The sequence below is a fragment of the Lissotriton helveticus genome, chromosome 4_1 (assembly GCF_964261635.1).
Source record: "Lissotriton helveticus chromosome 4_1, aLisHel1.1, whole genome shotgun sequence".
Lineage (NCBI taxonomy): Eukaryota > Metazoa > Chordata > Amphibia > Caudata > Salamandridae > Lissotriton > Lissotriton helveticus.
Genome location: NC_136063.1, coordinates 348355219 through 348378299, shown reverse-complemented (window position 1 = coordinate 348378299; position 23081 = coordinate 348355219). Strand labels below are relative to the sequence as shown.

Genomic DNA, 23081 nt, shown 5'->3' with positions numbered 1-23081 from the left:
ACGAGTCTGGCCGCGCTGTTATGGATGGTCTAGAGTTTGTGTAGCAGGGATTTGTTGATTCCAGCGTAGAGGGTGTTTCTGTAGTCGAGTCTGCTGGTTATGAGTGCTTGGGTGATGGTCTTTCTGCCTTCGGGTGGGATCCACTTGAAGGTCTTGCGGAGGATGCAGAGGGAGTTGAAGCAGGTGGAGGCGACGGTAAACAGCGTTTACAACACAACTTTTACCACGCACTACTTTTACCACGCAACTTTTACAACGCAAGTCGTTACAACGACATGCGCTGGTGGCGCTGTAGGATAGGGAAGAGTTTAATTTACTATCCAAAACCTTCCCTACTATCCACGGGGACTGGAGTTGGAATAGTAAATTAAACTATTCACTATCCAGCGCCCCCAATGCAAGTTGTTGTAACGACTTGCGTTGTAAAAGTTGCGTGGTAAAGGCATGTGTTGTAAAAGCATGCGTAGTAACGACATACATCCGGAGGCGACGGCATTGATTTGGCGAGTCATGGTGAGGGAGGAGTCGAGGATGATGCCAAGGTTCGGGGCGTAGTCAGTGGGGTGGGTCTCCGAGGGCAGGGTCACCAGGTGTTGTCCCAAGTGGCGGGGGGGGGTCCGAGGATGAGGACCTCAGTCTTCTCCGAGTCAAGCTTTTGGCAGCAGCTGGGCATCCAGGCTGCGATGTCTTTCATTCCTTCCAGGAAGCTGAGTCTGGTGTCTTCGGGGTTCTTCTTGAGGGAGAGGATGAGCTGGGTGTCATCAGCATAGGACACTATGCTGAGTCAATGCTGAGACTGTGGCAAAACCTGTGACACAGTTGTTGCCTGAAGGGGCATGGGGTAATTGCTGTCTACTTCAGTCAGGAACTGGTGGAACAGATGACAATGTTCATGAGATGTTAAATGAGATCACCTGCACCTCAGTTCTGTATATTATCTTATTTCTTGCAATTTTTCTGAACTTCTACTTTAGTGTCAGTCCTTGCTATGTATTCCTTGATGTGCAAAGATTATTTGAAAATCCTGATGTTTGCTAACTCAAGGGTTCCTCTTAGACCTGGCATCCTTGGTGTGTTTTCCCACTAACATTTTGCATTCAGACCTTCTGGTTTTGCCATTTTTTTTTTTTTGCTGGTCTTAGGGCTAAGTCCAAGAAATTAAATGCTACTAGTGGGCCGGCAGCACTGATTGTGCCAACAACTGAAGTAGCACTTTAAACATGTCTCAGGCCTGCTGTTGCAACTTGCATTTGTGCAGTTTTAAACTCCCATTTTGAGCTGCCAAATAAACCTTTTGGCAGGCCCAAATATTATTTTTGAATATATATAAGTCACTCCTAGGGTAAGCCTTGGAAAGCCCAAAGTGCAGGGTAAAATGAATTTAAAAAGTAGGGCATGTTTTACATGTCTTGGTAGTGGAAAACTCTTAACTTCATTTTTCACTACTGCAAGGTCTAAATCACCCGTAGGATAACATTGGAATTACCTTATTAAAATTTAAAAGTGTAATTTTCAAATGGGAACAGGTAACCCCTTCATGTTGTCTCTGGAATCACAGTTTAAAACCCTAACTTATGGTGAAGTCAGATTTTAAATTGCAATTCTGAAAATGCTACTTTTAGAAAGTTGCCATTTTCTTGCCTTAGCCCTTTGGTGTCTTCAGCCTGTTTCTGCGTCACACTTCTAGGAGTAGGTGGCAATTGGCCTTTGTGTATTCTTCCTAGACAACCACGCACAATGGGGAGCTTAGGAATGACTGGATGGCCATCACTGGCAGAATGGATGGGAGGAGCTGAGCCTAGCCCCACTTACACTTACCCCATGTAGTTAGTCTGGAGCCAGGGCCAGGAACACGGGGCATCTGTGTGCTTCAAAGGTATGCCTCTAGAAGCTTCTCTTTTCTTCAAAGGCACACCTGCGCATACATTCTGGACCTCAGACACCAGCTCTTTAGTATGCTTCAGGATCTTTAGATACTCTGCCAGGAAAAAGGACTACTGTGCTGCTAAAAGGACTGCCATTCTACTAGACTGCTACTCTGAAGAAGCTACTGCCCTGCTGTGCTGATGTGCTGCCTGCTGCCCTCTTGCCTGGGAAGGAAGACATCGACCTGCAAATGCTTCTTGAATCCAGGACCCCAGAGTGAATCCAAGGGCTAGTCTGGTAGACTCCTGTTTTGAGCCTCAGGGACATAAAAGGCTTCCCATCCCGCTCCTGGACCCATCTGCGGCAAATTCCTGTCCCCAAAGTGGTGCCTCACTGGTCCTGGAGCCTTGGTGTGGCTCACAGGCACTAAGAATGTCGCACTTGCATGGAAAAACAGCACAGAGAGTCGCCAGCCCATTTCTTCACACTGCAGCATCGACCACTCGTGGGTGAACTGCCAACGTGAAGCCCCAGCACACCAATCTGCGATGCCAGGCTTACTTTTCGCACCACACCAATAACCTCCTGCAATGCTCTCCTTGTTCCTTGCCGCTCTCTCTAATGCGATATCGAACTCACCACTAAGCCTGGGCGGTGAACTCTGCTCAGTTTGTGGAGTTTGTGGAGGTTTTCGTGCTCCGCAGAGCTTGCATAGTTTTTTCCCTTTCTCGTACTCGCCAATGGTAAGTTAGTGAGCGAGGAAAATCCAACGCTAGACCACATTTCTGTGAGATTTCTCAACGCAGACGGTCACGGATGGTCGTGACCGCTTGTGTTGAGAAACCTTCCGTTCGCATTGAAGAAGCTCCTGCTCGAGTAGAAATTCTACTCGAGCGCCAGAAAGAAGCAGCGCCCTCTTGTGCAAGATGCCGTTTGCATTGATTTTACAGAACAGGAAAAACACCAGGCACTAAAAATCAGTGCAGACCGTGCTCTATTATGGTCAACCTGAATTTTTGACTTTCAACTGGTCCAGGGAAACCAGATAGCCGCGGTTGGCACTTTATGCTTTTAGGTGCTATTTTACACTTTATTCTCTGAAAATTCATAACTCCGCTTCTACTGATTGGATTTGTTTGTTTTTGACTAAATTGGCGTGGGATCCGTTTTGTATGGTGTTTTCACTCCTTTACTGTTTGAAGTGATGCACAAATACATTACACTTTGCTAAGTTAAGGCTGACAGCTCGGTGCCAAGCTACCACAGATTTGACCATAGGTTAATTTGGGGTTTGTATGTGCCTTGCCCTGATAAGGGTTGTAATTTCTGCTTGACCAGGTTTCACACAACAGTCAACCAGTAACCCAATTTCTCACGGTTCCTGACCACTAAATACCTTTATACAGAATACAAAAGCCCTGTTCAAGTAGAAATAGCCTTCCCTATTAGGGACTTTAGATAGGTATTCCAATTGCAAATGGGAGGGGAATCTCCATAAGATTTGAGATGGGCAGTGAAGTGCATCAATGTTTTATGATCACAATTGTACACTCACATACCATTGCTTTCTTGCTGACTTTTGAGTTCAGGTTGTAACTAATTAAGAAAAAAGTGACTGCCCTAGTGGGACACTTGGCAGTGGTCTCTGACGAACCCATGGGGAGCAGTAAATGGCCCGGGGACAACTGCATGCTCCCATGATGTCTTACTTTTAATGTGAATATATTATTTTCCAAGAACATTCCATGATCTTTTAAGGGACTGGGAATGCTTTAAAAAAATATTCACATAGAAGAAATCCGAACAGGATATTTCGATTCTGTGCTCTGTAGGTTTCCATCCCTTTACTTATAGGGGTTGCAAAATGCACCCTTCCTCTTTAACGTACATGAGGCAGCCAGGAGGTTAAACAACATGAAAATATCCTTTTTGCAATGGACGATTGCAGGTATTGACCGATCAGTACTCAATTTACACATATTGATTTGTGCCCTGCTCCCTGATACATCAGTTACTAAGATCCATATTTGCGTGTAACAGGTGAGTATAACAGACTTTACAATTAATTACACTTCAGTAGAATCAGGTAGGGAGTGAAGATGGAAAATACATGTTGCATTTGCCACGTTATGCCATGAGCAACTCATAAACAATACATTTGCTGTCCTTGAATACGTGCAGTATTATCCAGATTTGAGTAATTTCAGAATTATACAAAAAAGAAAATCAAACACAACACAGGCATGTATAAATTGAACAAAGCAAGTAAGATCTTTTCCCCTGGTAACACATACAGCTTGTAGAAGAGCTAAAGTCATGTCAAAAACACTTTACTGAAAGAGGGTAAAAAGAGAGTATGACAAGAGTAGACATGAACGTTTTTCTTAAAGTACTTCGCAACAAACCCATGCAGGATAATCTATGAAGAGACCAGCACTAAACTAAACCGAGTATTTGTCAAAAACAGTTAAAGAATAAACCTCTGTGACTCTGTGGTACTATTCAGCACTGTTGCGTCGGTAATGAGAGCTCAGGGAATATTTAAGTAGGAGCTTAAACACACGTACATTAGTTAGAGTCTGGCGTACAGGATACTCCACCAAAAATTTGGTGGGGGATTCCATCTGCTAAAGTTGTGACTCCCCCATTTTTTAGACACAGGAAATTGCCATATTTCTGACAGCAGAGCCAATGCTGGCACCACCCTTAGAAGCCTTTGACCGACGGTTCGACTGACATTGGATGTCAGTCAATGGATATCAGCTCATCCGCCCTATAGACAGCATATTTTCCAATGCCTATTTTTCCTGTTCAAGATTGCCAGAGAAAGCCTGACAGCCCCAATCAGGAAATAGCGATAATAAATCTAATGTGCTGGGAAAAAAAGGCAAGTCAGACTAATTGTTAGAAATGGGGGTCTCTGGTTTGCAGTGGTATGCACCGTGTCCAAGTAGGGACCCTTAATTCTAGTCAGGGTAAGGGAATTACACACCCAAAATAAACCCAGCTCACCCCCTTGGTAGCTTGGTACGACCTGGCTCATTTATACATAAAGTACACAGCAGCACAGTGAAAACACTACAAACGGACACTACACCAGTTTAGAAAAATAACTAATCTTATCTAAACAAAATAGGATCAAAACGACAAACAAACCAACAAACATAAGCCAAGATATCACTTTTTAAAGGTTTAAGTTAGTCTGTCGATAGAACTCTATGGATGCAGTGATTTTAGCACAAGTACCTTTAATGCTGCAAAATCTGAGACGAAATACAGCAGCAGAGAAGGGAAGCATTTAAAAACACAAGCAATGCATTGCTTCTTGAGTCCCAGGGGAATGGAGTGTCAGTGTTGCGTCAATTCCTTACTGCAAGGAAAAGCGATGTGTCAAATTCCAAACATGCAGCCTTAGGCTCCTTACGGCTTTGCTGGATACTTGGCATACAAGTGCTGATGCATGAAAAATATAGGGGAGCAAGACTGATGCAGCGGCGAAACAGGCGCTGCGTCGATTTTCATAGTCATGTACAGGTGATTCCTTTAGTCGCACATCAAGGCCTGCATCTAAGTCAAAGCAGAGGTCTCGGACGTCAGAGACACGGTGCTCAAGATTCGGACTGCTGTGATTTCTCAATGCACGACAGGCGCTGCATTGATTCTTCAGCTGCAGTTCGTGATGCATTGTTTTTTCAATCGCACAGCAAGCTTGCAGTGAGAAAAACAGGAGCTGAAGGGCGATGAGTAAACCTTCAGTCCTTATGCAGAGAAACTACCTCCATGGGCCCAGAAATGGAATTGGCACTACTAGTCAGGTTGGAACTAACAGCTGAGGGGTTCAGTGGAGCTGCAGAAGAAATATTTGATGGCCCTGAGACTTCCAACAGGAGAGAAGCACACACAAGGCCTTGAAGAACCTTGATAAGCAGGATAAGAAAGTACAGCAAAGTCCTTCCTCTGCCCAAAACAGAAGCAGCAAGCAGCAGGCTAGCACAACACAGCAAAAAGCAAAGTGGCAGTTCTCCTAATACAGCTTTTCCAGCTCTTCTTCTTAGCAGAATCTCCTCTTGATACAGATGTTTTTTTTTTTAGAAATGTGGGGTTCCAGGTCCTATACTTATACTCCTTTTTGCCTTTGAACTAGGCATACTTCAAAGGATATTCTTTGTAGTGCACAGATCCTGACTTGCCCTGACCTGACTCCAGACACAATACAGTGGGTTGGAGGCAGAATTTTGAGAGGACAGGTACAGCCCTGTTCAGGTGTCAACTCCATCCCCCACTCTCCCTCAAGAAGGCTGTTCAACCTGGTGATGGGCAATCAGGATATGCAGGGCACACCTCAGCTCCCTTTGTTTGACTGTTTAGAGTGAATGCTCAAACAGGCTAACTGTCAGTCTACACCAGATATGGATTCCACAGGCAGGCACCCCAAACTCCAAATCTCTATAGTTTCCCAATTGAACGTTACACTTGTAAGGGTTTACATGCATCTCCAATGATAACCTTTGGGAGAGAAAGTCCTCGCAATGCTGAAAAACGAAATTAGCAGTATTTCACTGTCAGGACATTTAAAACACACCAATACATGTCTACCTTTCACATACACTGCAGACTGCCAATGGGGCTTCTTTGGGCCTGTCTTAGGGGTGCATTACATGTAATAAAAGGGAAGGTTTGGTACTGGGTGACAGGGCAGTTTAAAACTGCACTTGCAGTCTCTGCAGTGGCAGGCCTAAGACATGTTTGCAGGGCTACTCATGTGGGTGGCACAATCAGCGCTGCAGGCCTACTAGTAGCATTTGATTACATGTGCTGGCCACACGCAGTGCACTTTACTAGGGACTTACCAGAAAATCAAATATGCTAATCATAGATAACCAATAATAATCATAATTTGAACAGGGAGCAAATGCACTTTAGCATTGGTCAACAGTACTAAAGTGCCCTGAGTTCAAAAACCAGCAAAAACGAAGTCCAGCATACAATCAAAAATACAGGAGGCAGAGGCAAAAAAGACTGGGAAAACTGCACTGAAGATTCCCAGTCTAACAGTATTTGTTTCTAGCAACTAACTTTGGCTTTGGAAGTTCATTTAGAAAAAAAAAATGTGTGCAGCCACACTGAAAATTGTGCCCAAACAGCACTGCTTTAGTGCCTTCAGTAAAGCCATCATGATAGCAGTTCTGCTGAAAGGCCAGACACTCAGCCTGCCAGGGCAGTGGCGTACATCAATCCACTCACCTGGTAAGAAAGTGTGAAGTCTGTCGTACTTTAACTAATGCCCCAAGTCACTAAGAAAGAATTTAAAAGCAGTAACATGCAAAAAAGCAAATTTTAGGTCCTAGCAGAAAGATAGTTTTAAATGTCTTTTGGCAGACCTATTCTTTCCAATACATAATGCATCTTTGGTATGGGCTTTGGATCAGACACTTGCTCATGATTTGATGGCATTTGATTGTGGTTTTTCATCCTATTTTTGTGGTTGTCCTGACCTGTAGCATTTTGGTCTCACAGCAATCAGATTCGATGAGTTGTATCTCTTCATTGCTGATGTCAGGAGCTATTGTTGATTTTGTTTGTTTGTAATTTATACAACTTTAGACACTCAAATGGAAAGCGTTCTCACCCATCTCTTTCTCCAGCTGTTAGCTCTTTCTGTCTTCCTCCATTTCCACCCATCTACTATCTTCCAAATCACTGTTCACACTCTGTGTCTATCGACTTCTACTTCCCTCTTCTTTCATCACCTGTTATTGCTCATACGCTGTCAGAATTTTAATGTAACTATGCCCTTCGTTTCTTTCCACTTTCCTCATCATGCCTACTTTTTCTTCCTCCGAGCCTCGCACCAGGGTATTTATGCCCTCTTCACTTTTTCCACAATCTTGCCTCATTGACTGCTACTTTTTTTTCTTCCTCACAGCTTGTGATGACTAAAGATGCAAAAAAAAACATAATCAGAACTTGAATTTTCTTAAGCATTTATGAAGTCAGAGTTACTTAGTTAATCCCTGAAACTATACATTCAGTTTTGGTTGTGTATATAAATCACTAATATATTCTTGCAACAATAGGGCAAATTCTTCAAAACTATTTAGGAGATTCACTCAGATCCTTGTCAATGACTATCATAACAAGCTAAAGTAATTTTCATTTAGGACTCAGAAAGCTATGCAATTGTTTGTGGTCTGAATGCTTAAACAAAAACCAAAGAGAATACACAATGGATTTTTTCATAATTGTCTTATGACCACAGATTGAGGAGATACTTTCGGAAACCTATAGGTAACTCAACTAATCAATTAAAAAACGTCAGCCTGCTACAAGACACTCTGTACCAGCCTAAGGTAATGCATCTTGCTTTGTGAAGGCTGAGTAGTGAATAACACTGCACCCACCTCTATCTACTCACCAATGATTTGTCAGGACATTTCTTTCTCTCTTCACTTACCCAAGTATCCATGCATATAGCTCATTCTCACATCACACAAGCAAATACAAAAACAGAGCTTCAACTACCTTAAGCATTTAAGGACATAGCCAAACAGCTCAGCCTTTAAACAATATTTTCTGTTTAGTTTTTATATATAAGTTGCTCATATATCATAACGATGATAGGGCAACTTGTACAAAACTATATGACAAATATTGTCCAGAATCTAGTTAAAGTGCAACATTCCTAATCATAATCAATCATATAGTGCAGAGAAAAACAAAAATGGTTAGATTTGCGTAGGAGAATGTTCAAACGTATGTGTTTAAGTCCACCCCCTCTGTGTAATCCCCATGGGTAAAATGACAGTAAAATTAGGTTTTCTAGGTCATTTCATAAGAATTCTGTTAACAACTTAAGATAGTTCAGCATGCTGCAGAGGTCCCTAGTAACAGTCCCTACTGCAGCTTCCCTGTAGAAAGCGTTTTTTGATGAATGCTATTAGAGCCAGTGGGCAGCTGCCGCCAACCTAAAGTGGTAGGGTGGCTGGTGGTGGAGAGGGAGGAGGGTTGGGGGGGGAAAGAAAGAAAATATAATATAAAACAAAAAATACTTTTATATGCTGCTCAGCTCCCGCTGGCCCTGCCTCGTGGCTTCTGTCTTCGGCCGGCTAGAAGGAGATGGGCCCTCATGGCCTAGGTCCACACCCAATCCAGATGCTGCTCTCAAATGGGAGCCGTGCCAGGATTGGTCTGAGTGACCTCCTTTACTGCTCAGATGGTGAGTTGGAGCCTTTGGCTTTTCTCCAACCTGGCTGTGTAACACACCCGGTTGGAGAAACATAAGTGCACCTAGGATGGACGGCCAAACACACATTCTCACTTATGAGTGCACACTACTCCTTCTCTCTGCCATGCCCGGCCTGGCATTGCCCTATACATATTGTATTGCAGGGCTCAGACAGCATACATATTATCATTTTATTTATCGTCTGCTGGCACAGGCTGTGGGGTGACTCTCCTTCGCCATTACGGAGGAGCCGTCCCTGATTAGAGCTTTCCCGAAAGTGCAGCAAGACTGCAGGTTTAAGACAAATGTTATTACATTCCCACTTTGATCTGTGCAATTATAAAATCTATGGATACATAGCACTGACACAATGATGGAATATTTCTTGTACGTTTTGACAAAAGTAACATCTTTCTACATTTTTGTTCTTTGTGTGGTGGCTGTTACTTGTTATTTGCTTTATACATCTATGGTCTCCCGTATTCCACACTTAGGGCCTCATTACGATTGCGGATTTCCCGCATCCACCGGGCCGGCGGAAGCCACCGCCGGCCCGGAGGATGCGGGAAATCCGCCGGGGAGCCTTGCAAGACCCACCGCCATATTAGGATGGCTGGTGGGTCTTACTATCTGTCCGCCGCTAATCCGCCGCGGGCGGATTCCGCCCGTGGCGGAAAAGCATTAACATGGCTGGCGGTGTCTATCAGACACCGCCAGCCATATTAGGATGACAGCGGAAAGATGCCTTTACACGGCGGCATTTCCGCCGTGTAAAGGCATACAGAATTGTGTTTGGGGGCCCGTTGCGGGCCCCCAGGGGTGAAGGGGGTGGGGGGTGCACATGGGGGGTACCTATGGTACCCCCCTGCATATGCCTGCACAAAGCGGCAGGCACCGCGAGGTGCCTGCCGCTATGTGCATGCAAATGCACAACTTACTTTTTTATCATTGCGGCGGGTGCTGCTTCAAGCAGCACCCGCCGCAATGATAAAAATACAGGATGTGACCGCCAGGGTGGCGGTCACATCCTAATTTGCACGGAGTGACCGCCGCAGCCCATGCGGACGGTCCCTCCACCTCTGGGATGGCGGACGGACGCAAGTCCGTCCGCCATCCTAATCGGCCCCTTAGGTATTTTCAGTAGTATTACCCCCTGTAATTTTTCAGAACAGCAGCTGTGTTATAGAAAATAAAACCCAGGCCCACCAGCGGTCTCAGGGTCTGCACTTTCAAACAGGGATTGCATCACTGAATTTGGCCACTTTACTGTAGTGTTTTTTTTTTTTTACAATCGTTGTTGAGATACCATCTGCGTTTTTGCCTGTGAAATTAAGGGCCTGAACATAGGGATCCAATTCAAAGTCCGTTTTTAACTACTGCTGGGTCTGAGAAATGGCAGGATCTGTCCCAATAAAAGCGCTGATTCAAGGTGTGCCACAGAAAACAACCAAGTGAAACTGACCAAACGTTAAAAGTCCCTGCTTTATCCGCAGCTGTAATAAAATGTGAAAGATAAATTCAGAGAACTCTGGGCCATATTATCAAGAAAGGGCGATACATTTTCGCCACTTTTATAGGCAGGAAACTGCAGCTAAAGCGGCGATAATGGGTTTGATAATATGCCCTTGTGAATTTCCATAGAAGCCCAGGTTCTGGTGTTAACCTTGGCTTATATGGGAATTTACAAGGGCATATTATCAAGCCCATTATCGCCGCTTTAACGGCAGTTTCCTAACGATAACAGCGGCGATAATGTATCGTCCTTTCTTGATAATATGGCCCTCTGATTTTTGTTTTAGAATTCACTGAAAGGAGGCTGTAATCGCTGTTCGCAGTGTTTAGTTTGCTGCATATCCTATGTTTTTTGAGACATAATTATGTTTTGTAAAAGAACCGATCTGTTTCTGGTTACTGATAATTATATCTATAAATGTAAGCGTGTAGAAGTTTTTCTAGTTAATAGTTCATTGTTAAATTTTTAGGAGCGTGTACTAGTCTTTGTAAAAAAGCTAAGTATTGTAAGGATGCTTGCCTTAGTTGTCCACTTCTGCATGGAATCTGCAAGCAGCCATGTGAATAGTTATTTACGTGATCTGGGATGACGGAAACAGCTTTACTGGCTGGAAGCATAATGGATTTGTGGGATTATTCTGTAGAGTCCAATTTGACATAATGCTTTAAGGAAGAAAGTGTAGCACAACTTTTTATTTTCAAAACATTTAGTAAAATGCTTACTTTGTTACTCTACTATACAAGGCCCTTCGATGTGCAATGCAATAAAGCACTGACTAAGCCAATAGTTTGTCTTTCTTACAGCTGAGGCATTTTGACGTTGGCAGTGCTTGTTTTAAATAAAGTTAGCAATTAATTCCAGAGTATCAATGCTGCAGTAAGCTAAAATTACAATTGGCTGACTTATTGTGATACAACATACTGACCGGCATAATTTTTCCTCATAATCAGTTTTCATAAACGACTTTTCAATTGGCAAAAAGGCCCTTAAAAGGAAATAGGGAATATTGTAGCAAAATGATTCGGACTAACGGGTTGGGACCACGGTGAAAAGAAATATTTAGAACGATGAAAGCAACGAGCTACTTAACAACTTATACTTATTGCAATTATTTTGATGGAAAAAAAGTAAACACATGATGTAACCTAACCTAACCTGAACCTGTAATATACATCGGTCCCATAGAAATCTATGCGGCAGGAACACTAGCTGGAACAAATTTTTCATGGATATGCATTAAAGTGAAGCTGTATACATTACGCGGTGCAAGTGTGCTTCTGGTATGACTACAGCTGTTCATCGGAACTTCAGGGAATATGTGTGCCGCAATCCCTCTTTAAATATTTAGCTTTTAAGCGAGAATAGAAAACCACAAGAGCTAACCCTTAGAGGCAGCTTGGAGTTAAGTGCCCAGTTAACTCCAATATCGTTTTTGACATAGATAAGTAGGTTGCCAGAAATGTTTTTCATATTACCTTTACATGGAGAGATGTAAAGAATCCTTTTACTGTTCTAAATATCAAATGAGACATGTAAACTTGTGGCCTTTAACAATTTCAAATGAAGACTGGATAAAGGAGGACACATTATAAGCACAAGGAGTGTCACCAGTAAAAGAGGACTGCCTTGGTCTATCTGCTTTTCGTTCAAGATCGGAAACCAAGAACATCCACATCCACTGAAGGAAATCTAAGAATGCATTTTGGCGATATCACCCACAAAAGAGGAATGGGAATAGGAAAAATGTGTAGTCTCTCATATATGACTTTCAAATGAGGAAAATGCTTATTCATCTCCACGAGTTAGAATATGCTATTTGGCTCTTTACATAGAACAAGACTCTCCAGAAAGTTGGATAGCTTTGGTCCAGTACTCCTGGCCTTGGTTAAAGCCTTTCAGTGGACTACATGAGTTTGGTCTTGCGACAGTGTTGCACTATTGTTACTACAGGATTGGTCATAGCGCTGTATTAAAACTAAAAAAAATTGATTAAGTCCACTCTACATTTCCTGGAGAAGGTAGTCTATTCAGACCAGTGACCATCTAATGCCTTTTTTATCATTCAGCTTGAGTAAGATGATTTAAAATAGGATTTAGGTGAAGAGTTCAAATTAAATAAGTAGAGTATTTTTCAAGTATCGTCTTTGGCAGTTGTCCTGCTTGGCGGAAGCCATCCACAACAGCTGTGTTGGAGATCATCAAAGGTCCAGTCAAGGACATTATAAAGAATGAGGAAGATGAATTTACAGAGAGGGCTCTGCAGATGTGTACTGTAAAGACCTACATTAGAAAAGGTTAGAGTTTGAGAATGGTAGCATGAGGTGAAATGACAGTCAACCCTATAGCAAAAGCCATAAAAGCACTATTGTGAAATCTGATTAATTCAAATCGATATTGTCTCTGCTACATTTAAATACTAAGTTGATCCCTTCTGCCCTCCTCCCGTATCAAGATCTTGAAACAATAAACATAGTTGTTAATAAAATCACAACAATATATAAGACAGAGGTTATTGAAATTGACAAGTGAGCACTTTGAGCCAAATGTGGCACCTCCTTCTTTTCTAGTGGCTCTCCCTACTATTTCTATTTTATTTGTGTACCTTAATTCAATTTAGATTTCATAATTGGTATGAAAATGCACCCATAGACTTTTTGCTTGCTTCCTACCTCACCTGCCTATCAAAATACCATAATTTTCTTTTGTAACTTGAGCTGCAGTTTGATTGGTATCATGCCTCTATGTCTGAAAGCTGGCATTGTCCTTTACATACAGTTGGGGAGAGGATGTGGCCTAACGGCTAGGGCGGTCGACCTCAAAATCTGGGGAACCTATTTCGAGTCTCGGCAATGATGCTCAACGTTGGGCAAATCACTTTATCTCCCTCTGCCTAACAAAAATTAACGTGTCTGTCTGTAACAAACCTGGGGCTCATGTAAAGCGCTCTGATACCTGATACCTTTGGGTCAAGTTTGCACTATATAAAACTCCAAGATACAAATAAATCATACAATAGAGACCAGTCGAGGCCCAATTATCCATTATGTTGCCTGTTCAATTGTGGCATTCTTGTTGTACCCATGTTCATCAAAATGGCTGCGGTTTTACTGCTAGAAGCCGTTCGTGCCACTCAGTGTTCTGTCTTAACACTTCTGCAGTCATGTTTTAGATCTGGACAAATGGATAGAGACACCCATGCAGAGGATCTTGAATGAATTGCTCAGTCCTGTGGATGGTGAAGTCCAGGTCTTACAGGTCACATGAGACAGTTTGGCTGGCCTTTGTGATTCTAGATAGGGGCTTCCTTCTTGGTAGATAGGCACTGTCCAATGTAGTTTTACATACTTCAGAGCATGTAGTCAAAGTTTTGGTTATGCCAGTTCCTCCTCGACTGGACACATAGGCTGTGGGGCTCCTCAGTGATCCCCATTTCTTGAACCCAGTGTCATATGGATTTTGTTCCCTTGTTCCTCCTCTTAGCAAGGCTTCAATGGCATTGCCAGCCAAATGTCAATGATAATCTCTAACCAGGTATTTTCAAACCTGTCCTATTTAACCTAGACATAGTAAGGGTATGTTTCAGAAATAAGTATTGATTATTACTAGTCGACAGACTACAACTTACTATGCTCGATATGAAATGTCAATTAGCCCTTTTCACTATTTGCTCGCACTTGATTTTAGGCACAACCCTGGAGCTAGTTATTTTTTTGTAAATTTGGACATGACTTTGTCTTTGCAAAGAAGTGTGCAATAAACATTTTTCCAGATTTCCCAACTTCACCTGTTAACACTGCTAATAATCCAGGATAATTGTGCCACAGTTGTTTGGGCTTCCAGCAATTTCCACACATGTTACTGCACTTGACTCTAAGATAGTATCCCTGCCATCTTTTTTTGAGTGACTGCAGAGACAAGAATGCTGCAGTCCATTCAGGAGCTGCATCTCAAAAGAGGAATCAACTGGGTGCAGACCCCGCTTGAATGATCTCTAACGAAGCCGTTAATCAGGGTCATTACCTGTTCCAAATTATGTGATCTTTCAATTTTGGAAAATGCCCCCCTCAAATTCACTTCTAAAGGGGGCTTGAACCTATCCGTTCAGGCTGATAATACTTTGAACTGTGTCTCAGAGTCTCACTCTATGACAAATTCACATATGCTATATCAGAAATTGCTTAACACCCAAGTCTTTGCTTAAGTCCCCCTACTTTCTATGTGGCACCATTGCTTCTGTTCAGTTGTTGTTCAGACCAGTGTCTAAACACTCTCAGGGGAAGAAAAATGGAAGAAATGGGGAGAGGGATGGGCAAAAGGGGCGGGGAAACGGAAAAAGGGATTGGGTAAGGGGGAAGGGAAAACGGGAAAGAGTAAATGCAATTGTAAAGGGAAAGGGGAAAGGGGAAATGGAAAATGAAAGGAAAAGGGGAAGAGAAAGGGAAAGGGAAAGAGGAAAGGGTAGGTGAGGCTGAAAGGGAAGGGGAGGAGTTAGGGGAAGGGAAAGTGAAAGGGAACCGGAAAGGGCAAAGGGGAAATGAGAAAGTTGAAAAAGAAAGGGGGATGGAATGGGATAGCATAATATCACCAGAAACATCATAAAACATGAAAATGTTTATTTACCTAATCTTTGAAGACCGAACTGCCCATAATCCCTTCCCTGGATAAATCCTTGAAAGACATACGTAGCACCATCTGGTTCAGCAGAAACCTATGAATAGTAGATATTAAAAGAAATATGACAAACAAAATAATGCCACAGGGAAGAATATAAAGCATACATTTATATAGTGACAATGATATACATGAACAGAATTTGCTTGCTAAGTATACATGGCAAGATGAAGGGCAAAAATGTCTAGCTTTTTATATTTGATTCACTTATGTTGTTTCCTATGGAAAATATTTATTACATATATCGAAAATATTTATTACATATACTCGGTAGCACATAGACAGCATGTTTGAATTTCAGCAGAGTAGCACATTTAAATCATGAAAGTATATATTGTAATAAATTATAAAAAAATATGTTTGTAACCATGTTCTTTCTGCTCTGATTTGAGCCTGAAGGTTTGTCCAAGTCACTCTCATATCTGCATTTCCGAATACACATTTTGGAATATTTTACCAAACAGTGCAAGTTCTTTTAATATTTGATTACATTTGGAAAACACTTGCAATGTGGAAACGAAAGGCATACATAGCTTAATTTGCATTGGCCTTCTGATACCTCATCTATCAGCTTTTTAACACTTTGGGACTTCCTTAGATACCATGGAAGCACCAGAGGAATGGAAGCGTCCCGATACGCTAGAAGAAAACTCACAGAGCATAGGGGACATTTATTGTACAGTTTTAGGAGGATAGATCCCTCATTTTGGGATTTTACTTCAGAAAATGTAAATAGTGTTGACTGGTCTGCTATGCTGCCACATCACAATATTATCGGCACTCTCGTAATGCAATTATTTGATGTTCTATATATTAATTATAATAAATGTCCATTTGTACAGCGCAGAGCTACTTCAAAAGAAAGTTCCAGACGCTAACGGAAAAGAAAAACATTGTACGTATCAAAAAGGGGCTCAAAAGGAATGTTTAAAAATAAAGGTCTTTAACATCTTTTTAAATATGGACCCAGAGGGGGCCATGCGTATGCAAATGGGAAGGATACCCCAATGTTTTGAAGTAAGGAATGAGAAGGATCAGCACCCTTTTCTGTCTTTAGGGACTTTGGGACATGTAGAATAAGCCTGAGTGAGTTCACTGGATCTGGATGGATAATATGGTTTGATCCCTTTTCTTATGTTTATAGGTACTTTCAAGGATAGAGCTATAAAAGCGAATGTAATAGTCTTCAATTGGATATGTTTGACCACCGGCAGTCAGCGCAGGAGTTTGAAGTGTGGAGAGATGGATTGCAGAATGGAATTTTTAAAGTCTTGCTGCTTCATTCTGTACACTCTGTAGCTGATAGATCAGATAGGCCAGAAGGTCCAAATACAAGCTGTTAGCGTAATCCAATGTAAATGCTTCTACAACGTGCACAGTAGTTTTTCAAGTATGTACTGAAACAAACTGAAGCATTCTTTTGAGAGATTTTAGCTTAGCAAAACTCAGAGAAGAAATGTGCTGGTTCTGAGGAAGGAAAGATTAGTGTCTAATTTTATCACCACAATTTCTCACTGTGGAAGCAGGCCTAGGGCAGGGACCAAGTTCAACTGGCCATGATCTGCTGGGCTCAGGAAGGCAGTGTGACCCAAAAATAAGGATTTTAGTTGTACCTGAATTCAATTTGAGACAGTTAAAGTCTATCCACTTAACTACTCCTCAAAGACATTGCTCAAATGTTGTCAGGGCCTCATCCTTGTTTTAATTAAAACACAGGAGAAGTTGAGTGTCATCAGTGTAAGAAATTACTTGTAGGCCCCAAGATTCAGTTAACTTAGCCAGCGGTACCAAATATATGTTAAATAAAGTAGGGCTCAAAACTGAGCCCTGCTGGAACCCATTTGGCAGTAGATGTAAATGGTGGTTGATAACCAACCCAAGGTTTGTCTTGGAGCAAAGATTTTATCAAAGTATAGGCCTATCCTTGAATACGATCTTTCTTACCCTATCTGGAAGAAGTTGTTGAGACACTGTATCATGCATGTATTATTTCTCTTGAGTATATTAGTTATTATTGGATTTAACTCCTGCCTAAACATACTCTAGAGAAACATGATTGCATACAATATTTCTATACCCCATGTACTCTGAGTATTGTTTATCTTTCACAATTGTGGAGGATGCAAAGTAAAAATAAAGCCAACATTATAAGGATACAAGCGCCATTGAGTAGTTATTCCACAACTTTTACATCTTTTGGCATAATATATCCACTCTTCCACAATAACTGCTAAGTTCTGTGAAGTTATACTTACAAAACCATCCATGGCCCATTTCTCTTCTTTCATCTTGCTCACAGAAGTGTGGGCAGGAGATTTTATAAGAACTATATGAAGCATTAGACGAGCTTCTTGGCTTTTGTAAACGCCTGTAGACAAAATGAACAGTTTCTGTTTCAGGTTACCATGTAAATTCCCCTCCATTAGTCACACATATATGTCAGAAACAAAACATACAATTGAGACAGGCTTGCCATACACTTAATACATTGAAAGACATGGTTTCTTGATGTTCAAATATGACCTAAGCGCACATTTTTTGATCTACATTTTTATCATGCCAATAACATGTTTTGCGAGTAAGTCACCAACATGGGCCCCAAGAAATCTGGAATCCAAGACATACATGCTCCAATTGTATGACCTTGGAAAAATACCTCATCTCCATTTGCTTGCCTAAATTTTATAATAACTACAAGCACTTATAAAGAGATGTTATGAATACACGAATGTCTCTAAAGATGACTGAGCATTTACATTTTGTGTGTTCAATTTAGAATACAACATGGATCTTCTACACCAAAATATAAAAATGGTTAAAACGTTAACCTCTTAAGTGTAAAGGACATTGAAGTTCCATCTTAACAGTGATAACTCTGGTATTCGAACTCATGACATGTCAATGTCCTCCCCCAATTGGGGACTGATCATGAGAACTTCTGCATCAGATCAGAGTCCTGATGACATTAGTGCATTCCTTCTGCCCCATCATGACTCAACATCCAGCAATGTGTAGGAGACATTTAGCTCCAGCAGATGGCAGCATCATTGGTGTATGGCGCACAGTTCAGCTCCCTGTTTACTGATAAGAAATTGAAAGGTGGAAAGGCTGGTCTGCTCCCTTTCCACTGGTACCTCTCTCGGATCAACACCTGCCTGGGATCACTGACGGAGAATCATGCCCTATCAAGAATCCTCCAGTGGACAGCGCAGATGATTTTTATAGGTGGAGCACCACGGGAAAATGCTCACCTCCCAGCATGTATGGCATTTCATTCACCCTTGATGGAAGAAAGGGGGATTATCCCATCATGCTTTCCCTAGTGGAGCTGACAGAACCCATTAGATAACCAGGAGTTAGTTTCTCTGAAGAGCACACACACTAGCATGTGAAATGGCTTTCACACTCATTGAGGATACAGCTGACTCTCAAACCTCCTTGTACTTTACCTGTCAATGCCAGAGAGATGGAGATGTTCGCCAGACACCGGGGATTTTTTGGTACAAATGGAACTGGGGGGCAAGCCCATCCCCTCATGCAATTCCCAATTTAAACTTGAGAGGCAGATTGAGGGTTTTACTTTGACCCTTATGGGACCTGAAAGGACACTTGACTAAAAACACTTTATTTTTATTTTCTCTAGAAGAGTGTCCATTCCTATGTTGAGATATTACTTATTCAATATTACAAGCAGCAGCAGCCTCTCAACACCCCAGGGAACACAAATCTGAGTGTTTTCCCCCATAATGAGAGCTCACTTCACATTATGGAATGGTTCTTCACAAACATGCAAATGAACACGATTCCATTAATCCGCACTCATTGACCATTACATTACATATTCATATGAGGATACGTTGTAGTGATATTGAATACAGTTGGGACGCATCGCCTAGCATAGCATAGCTAGGAGACTCACAGCACTTTCATTCACTGCCAGTGTTCCCCATGTAACCATCCAGATACTGTGTGAATTTCTGCCACTATATATATATATAACCTTGATAGTTTGATTAATGGCAGAGGAGTGAGGCAGGTACAAGATGCAACATAAGAGATTTTCCCCCTGAATTTGGGATTATTGATGACCGTTCCTCTAGACCTTGTTGATTTCTTTGTGATGTGATACAAGGGTAACCTGACAGCGAGGAACTACCATAAGATGTGTCAGGAGCCTACACTTTGAACCTAAAGAACCACAAACACATGTAGATATACCCACACTGAGATCTTCAACACCACACTGGTTGCTTATCAATAACACAATGTGACAATATACCTGAAGGAGGTGGAAGGAACGCAACGTCAATCTACTCTGTCCTGATCAGACCCATGAATTGATGGTTGAGTTGTGTACTGGCCTATTCTGGGCAGATACAACAACTACCCAATTCTCAAAAAAACAACTTTTTCTAGAAGAATGTGTAAACCCTCTAGATGGTTTTGTTTTTGGAACTTTTCAAATGATGGATGATAGACCCTCCTGCTAAAGACGTTTTATGAGTATGTGTTTTGTAACCAAAGTTTTATGTTTATATGTAATGCTGATGACAAAAAGCGGTTGAATCTACACAAGAAACAACACTGTGGAGTGTACTCTCCAAGGTTTCTAGTATGCAGTAATGTCTGAAGTTGGTAGAATTTCTTGGAAGCCGGCCAATCATGGGTCCAAAGATGGCAGCATCACACATCCCCAAAAAATAAACCTTTTCATAAGGAACTTGGATGCCTTTTACATGGACATGATTTTTGTATTTTCATAAGAATCGTGCAGAATCGTGCAGAATCGTAATATTTTCTATTACATATCCCTGTATTTTTGCTTCTTGTTATGACTGTGAACAAAAGAAGGTTATGGAAAAAAAAATACTAAGTATCCGCTCACATTATAGGTAAAGCAAAACATGGAATGATAGGAATGGCCCATGATACTTAACTTTAGATACTCGGATAGATTTTATAAAATTCATAGCTATACTTCATGCACATTTTTTTCACAAAATGAAAAATCTTTGTTAGCCAGGGCTCAGCTGTGGACTTTTGGTATTGTATGTTTTTAGATAAACTGCAAACTTCATATATCCCTGCAATCAGAAGAGCAGATTTTGCATATTGTGCTAAAAGAATCTGACCAGTATCTCGCATTACAACTGAAGTGAGGACATATCTCAGGTTGAAATGTTATGCGAGATACCCAGATGGAGCGACTTTGTGGAATTTTTTATACCAGGCTGGAGAAATTTGGCGAAATTTGGCATCTGTGAATGGACAGAAATATGTGAAATTTATGAGATTTTGCCAGCATAAAAAAAAGTCCAGGCCTACATTTTTCCCCTTTTACATCAACTATTTTTCAATTGGGCCAAATGTTGAGCGATCTATACAAATGAACTCTTCCTGACTTCAGAATTTTTTGTGTTTTCAGAAATATATAGTTTCCTGGACCCATCCATGGTTCTCAAACTTGCTTCTCCAACAGGTAGAAAACGTAAATACGAAAACTGCGAACAGTGGTGATTTTTTTCTGCCTGTTTCTACAAACTGGGAAGACTGTATTCTTTACATAGAAAACCATTTATGAATGCCATTTTAGAAGAAAATATGCACCTTTTCTTGCAGTGCACTTTTCACACTGTCTCAAGGTCCTCTAGGACAGTCACAATCCTGAAGTTCTTATATAATCCCCAATACTTGGGAATCCCGATACTTATTGACCTGGCTAAAAGCACGGGAAATTACACTATGAAGGCTAAAACACATACTGACCACAATGCCAACAAAAGGCTCAGCCCTTAGGGTTTAATATGCCAATCATAATTATTAAAAGGCGGCAGTAAAAATTGCTCCCTAATTCAAAGTAAACAAAGCTACAGTTCTTCTGAATATCCTAAATTCTGTTATGCAAAACTCTCCATGATGGGCTTGCCCACACACTCCTGAATGTACAGTGTCAAATGAAAAATCATAATTACAGCTGTGGGGCTCTTGACGCTCTCTGAGCTGTATAGCACAATTCTCCTTACCTACAAATCCTCAAACCAAACTCTCATGGTTTTCCACACATATAATCTTCCACAAGGAAACAGCCCTTACATTTTATATTTGCAGTCCTAGGTTTTGGCATAGCAGCTGGAAAAGGGAAATCGCTTCTAATGTGTTTGAAAAACATCATTGACCTAACATATAGGACTCAGGAGTCTTCACACAAACTGCGCTTTCGAGCACGAGATTTGCGGATTGTCTCTCGCAGGGTAGAGGCTGCAATCCATGGTAACACAGGACCTTGTCCTATAGTAAGTACGTGGTATGCGCAGGGTCATATTTCAGCCATCATCGCGTGTAAGCAGACAAGGTTAAGCGAAAGAGACATAGTTAATTAACAAAATGGCGCTATAAAGAATGTTTTTCGCTGAATGGACAATTTAGGCATAACGCGGGAAACATATCTTGCAGGGTTCAAGCCGAGACCAAGTGTTACGAAGCACAATGAATACTGATCACCGCGCTCCGGCCTTCCTGCAACTTCTTCGATTTATCTGTTGGCAAGCAATTTTCCCGGTACTCTAAATAATCTCGGAGAAACAAGCTGCTGTTCGGGGTGGACATTAAATGACTCCGGTGAGATTAAAAATCCGTACAACGCCAATATGTCACCGTAATAAATGCGGCAGGCTCGAATTTTCAATATACCAAGGAAATGGCCAGGTGAGCAATTGGTCACGGTGGGATTGATAACTAGCGAGCTGCGAGGGACGGTCTATGCAGGATGAAAATAACAGCGGGCCCTGACCCTTGATAGTAAGACCGGGCGAAATGAGCATTCGAGAAAAAGGAAAATTGTGCCCTGCGGGGCGCCGTACCTGAGAGCAGGAGCTCCATGTTGCTGTTCATGAGCGTGGCATTTACTCTTCCGTTGGATGCGTTGAAATTAGTAATTGTCAAGGTCATTGGCTGCTTCCTCCCTTTAAAGTTGTAAGATCCTTTCCAGATATAATTTTGGGCAAAAACATCATCTGGAACTAAGGAGATAAGAAACTCATGTTAACCGTACTGGCTGCGAGACGGTGTAAAGATAAGTATTATAAAGTGTGGGAAAATTGCAGTTTACAGACACATTCATAAAATTATACAGTTTTGAAAGCATGAATTTGAGAAGAACAAAAGACAAAAAAAATAGGCATCTCACGACATTATCAACTAATCTGCGATTAATGATGCAGTTCAAAAACTGCATTTCATTTTAGCAGCCTGCACAAAATATCACCAAGCTGCAACACCTGCGTTTTGAGGTACATCCAATCCTTTGATTTGAAATATGATTTGAATATTGCGGTCTTGATTGTTCTTACACAGAAGAAACAGACCTCTAGATAGACAATTTTGCTTGCTAGAAAGTAAACAAACATGAAAATGGACTGCTGCAGCTCAGGGTTATTCATTAAAATGCACTCAAGCCCTCAACGCCTGAGCGGTTTGCTTTCTTTCAACTGACCAAATGAACGTCCACAAAAGTTTTGAGGCAGGCAAGGGAGAAAGTCACCAATGTAGGCCCAGATTTACTCACACTCTCCATCATTACAGTATTACCCAAGTGACGCATTCTGGTGCAAAATATTTTGGGGGATTTTTTTTGTACTTTATGGCCACTTTGCAACCCAAACCACGTTTTGTGCAGTAAAGTAGCCCTAACGTAATGAAAATTAGCGCTTTGTGTTCCTTCATGTCAAATGTGTTGGTTCCTTTCGCCAACAAGGCATCTTGGGGTGGCAGAAGCTTCCACTGCTCGTCTTTGGAACCAAATGCCTT

The 23081-nt window shown here is 41.6% G+C and overlaps 1 protein-coding gene across 1 annotated transcript in view; it reads right to left on the bottom strand.

The window, feature by feature from the left end:
* Positions 1–23081, bottom strand: part of CSMD3 (CUB and Sushi multiple domains 3) — a 3006114-nt gene that overhangs the window by 64356 nt on the left and 2918677 nt on the right. The window contains exons 67-69 of the mRNA XM_078686868.1: positions 22136–22294; positions 17531–17643; positions 15225–15312 (exon numbers count right to left, since the gene is read on the bottom strand). Of these exons, the coding sequence (XP_078542994.1) occupies positions 15225–15312; positions 17531–17643; positions 22136–22294 (360 nt within the window). The remainder of the gene's footprint in view (positions 1–15224; positions 15313–17530; positions 17644–22135; positions 22295–23081) is intronic.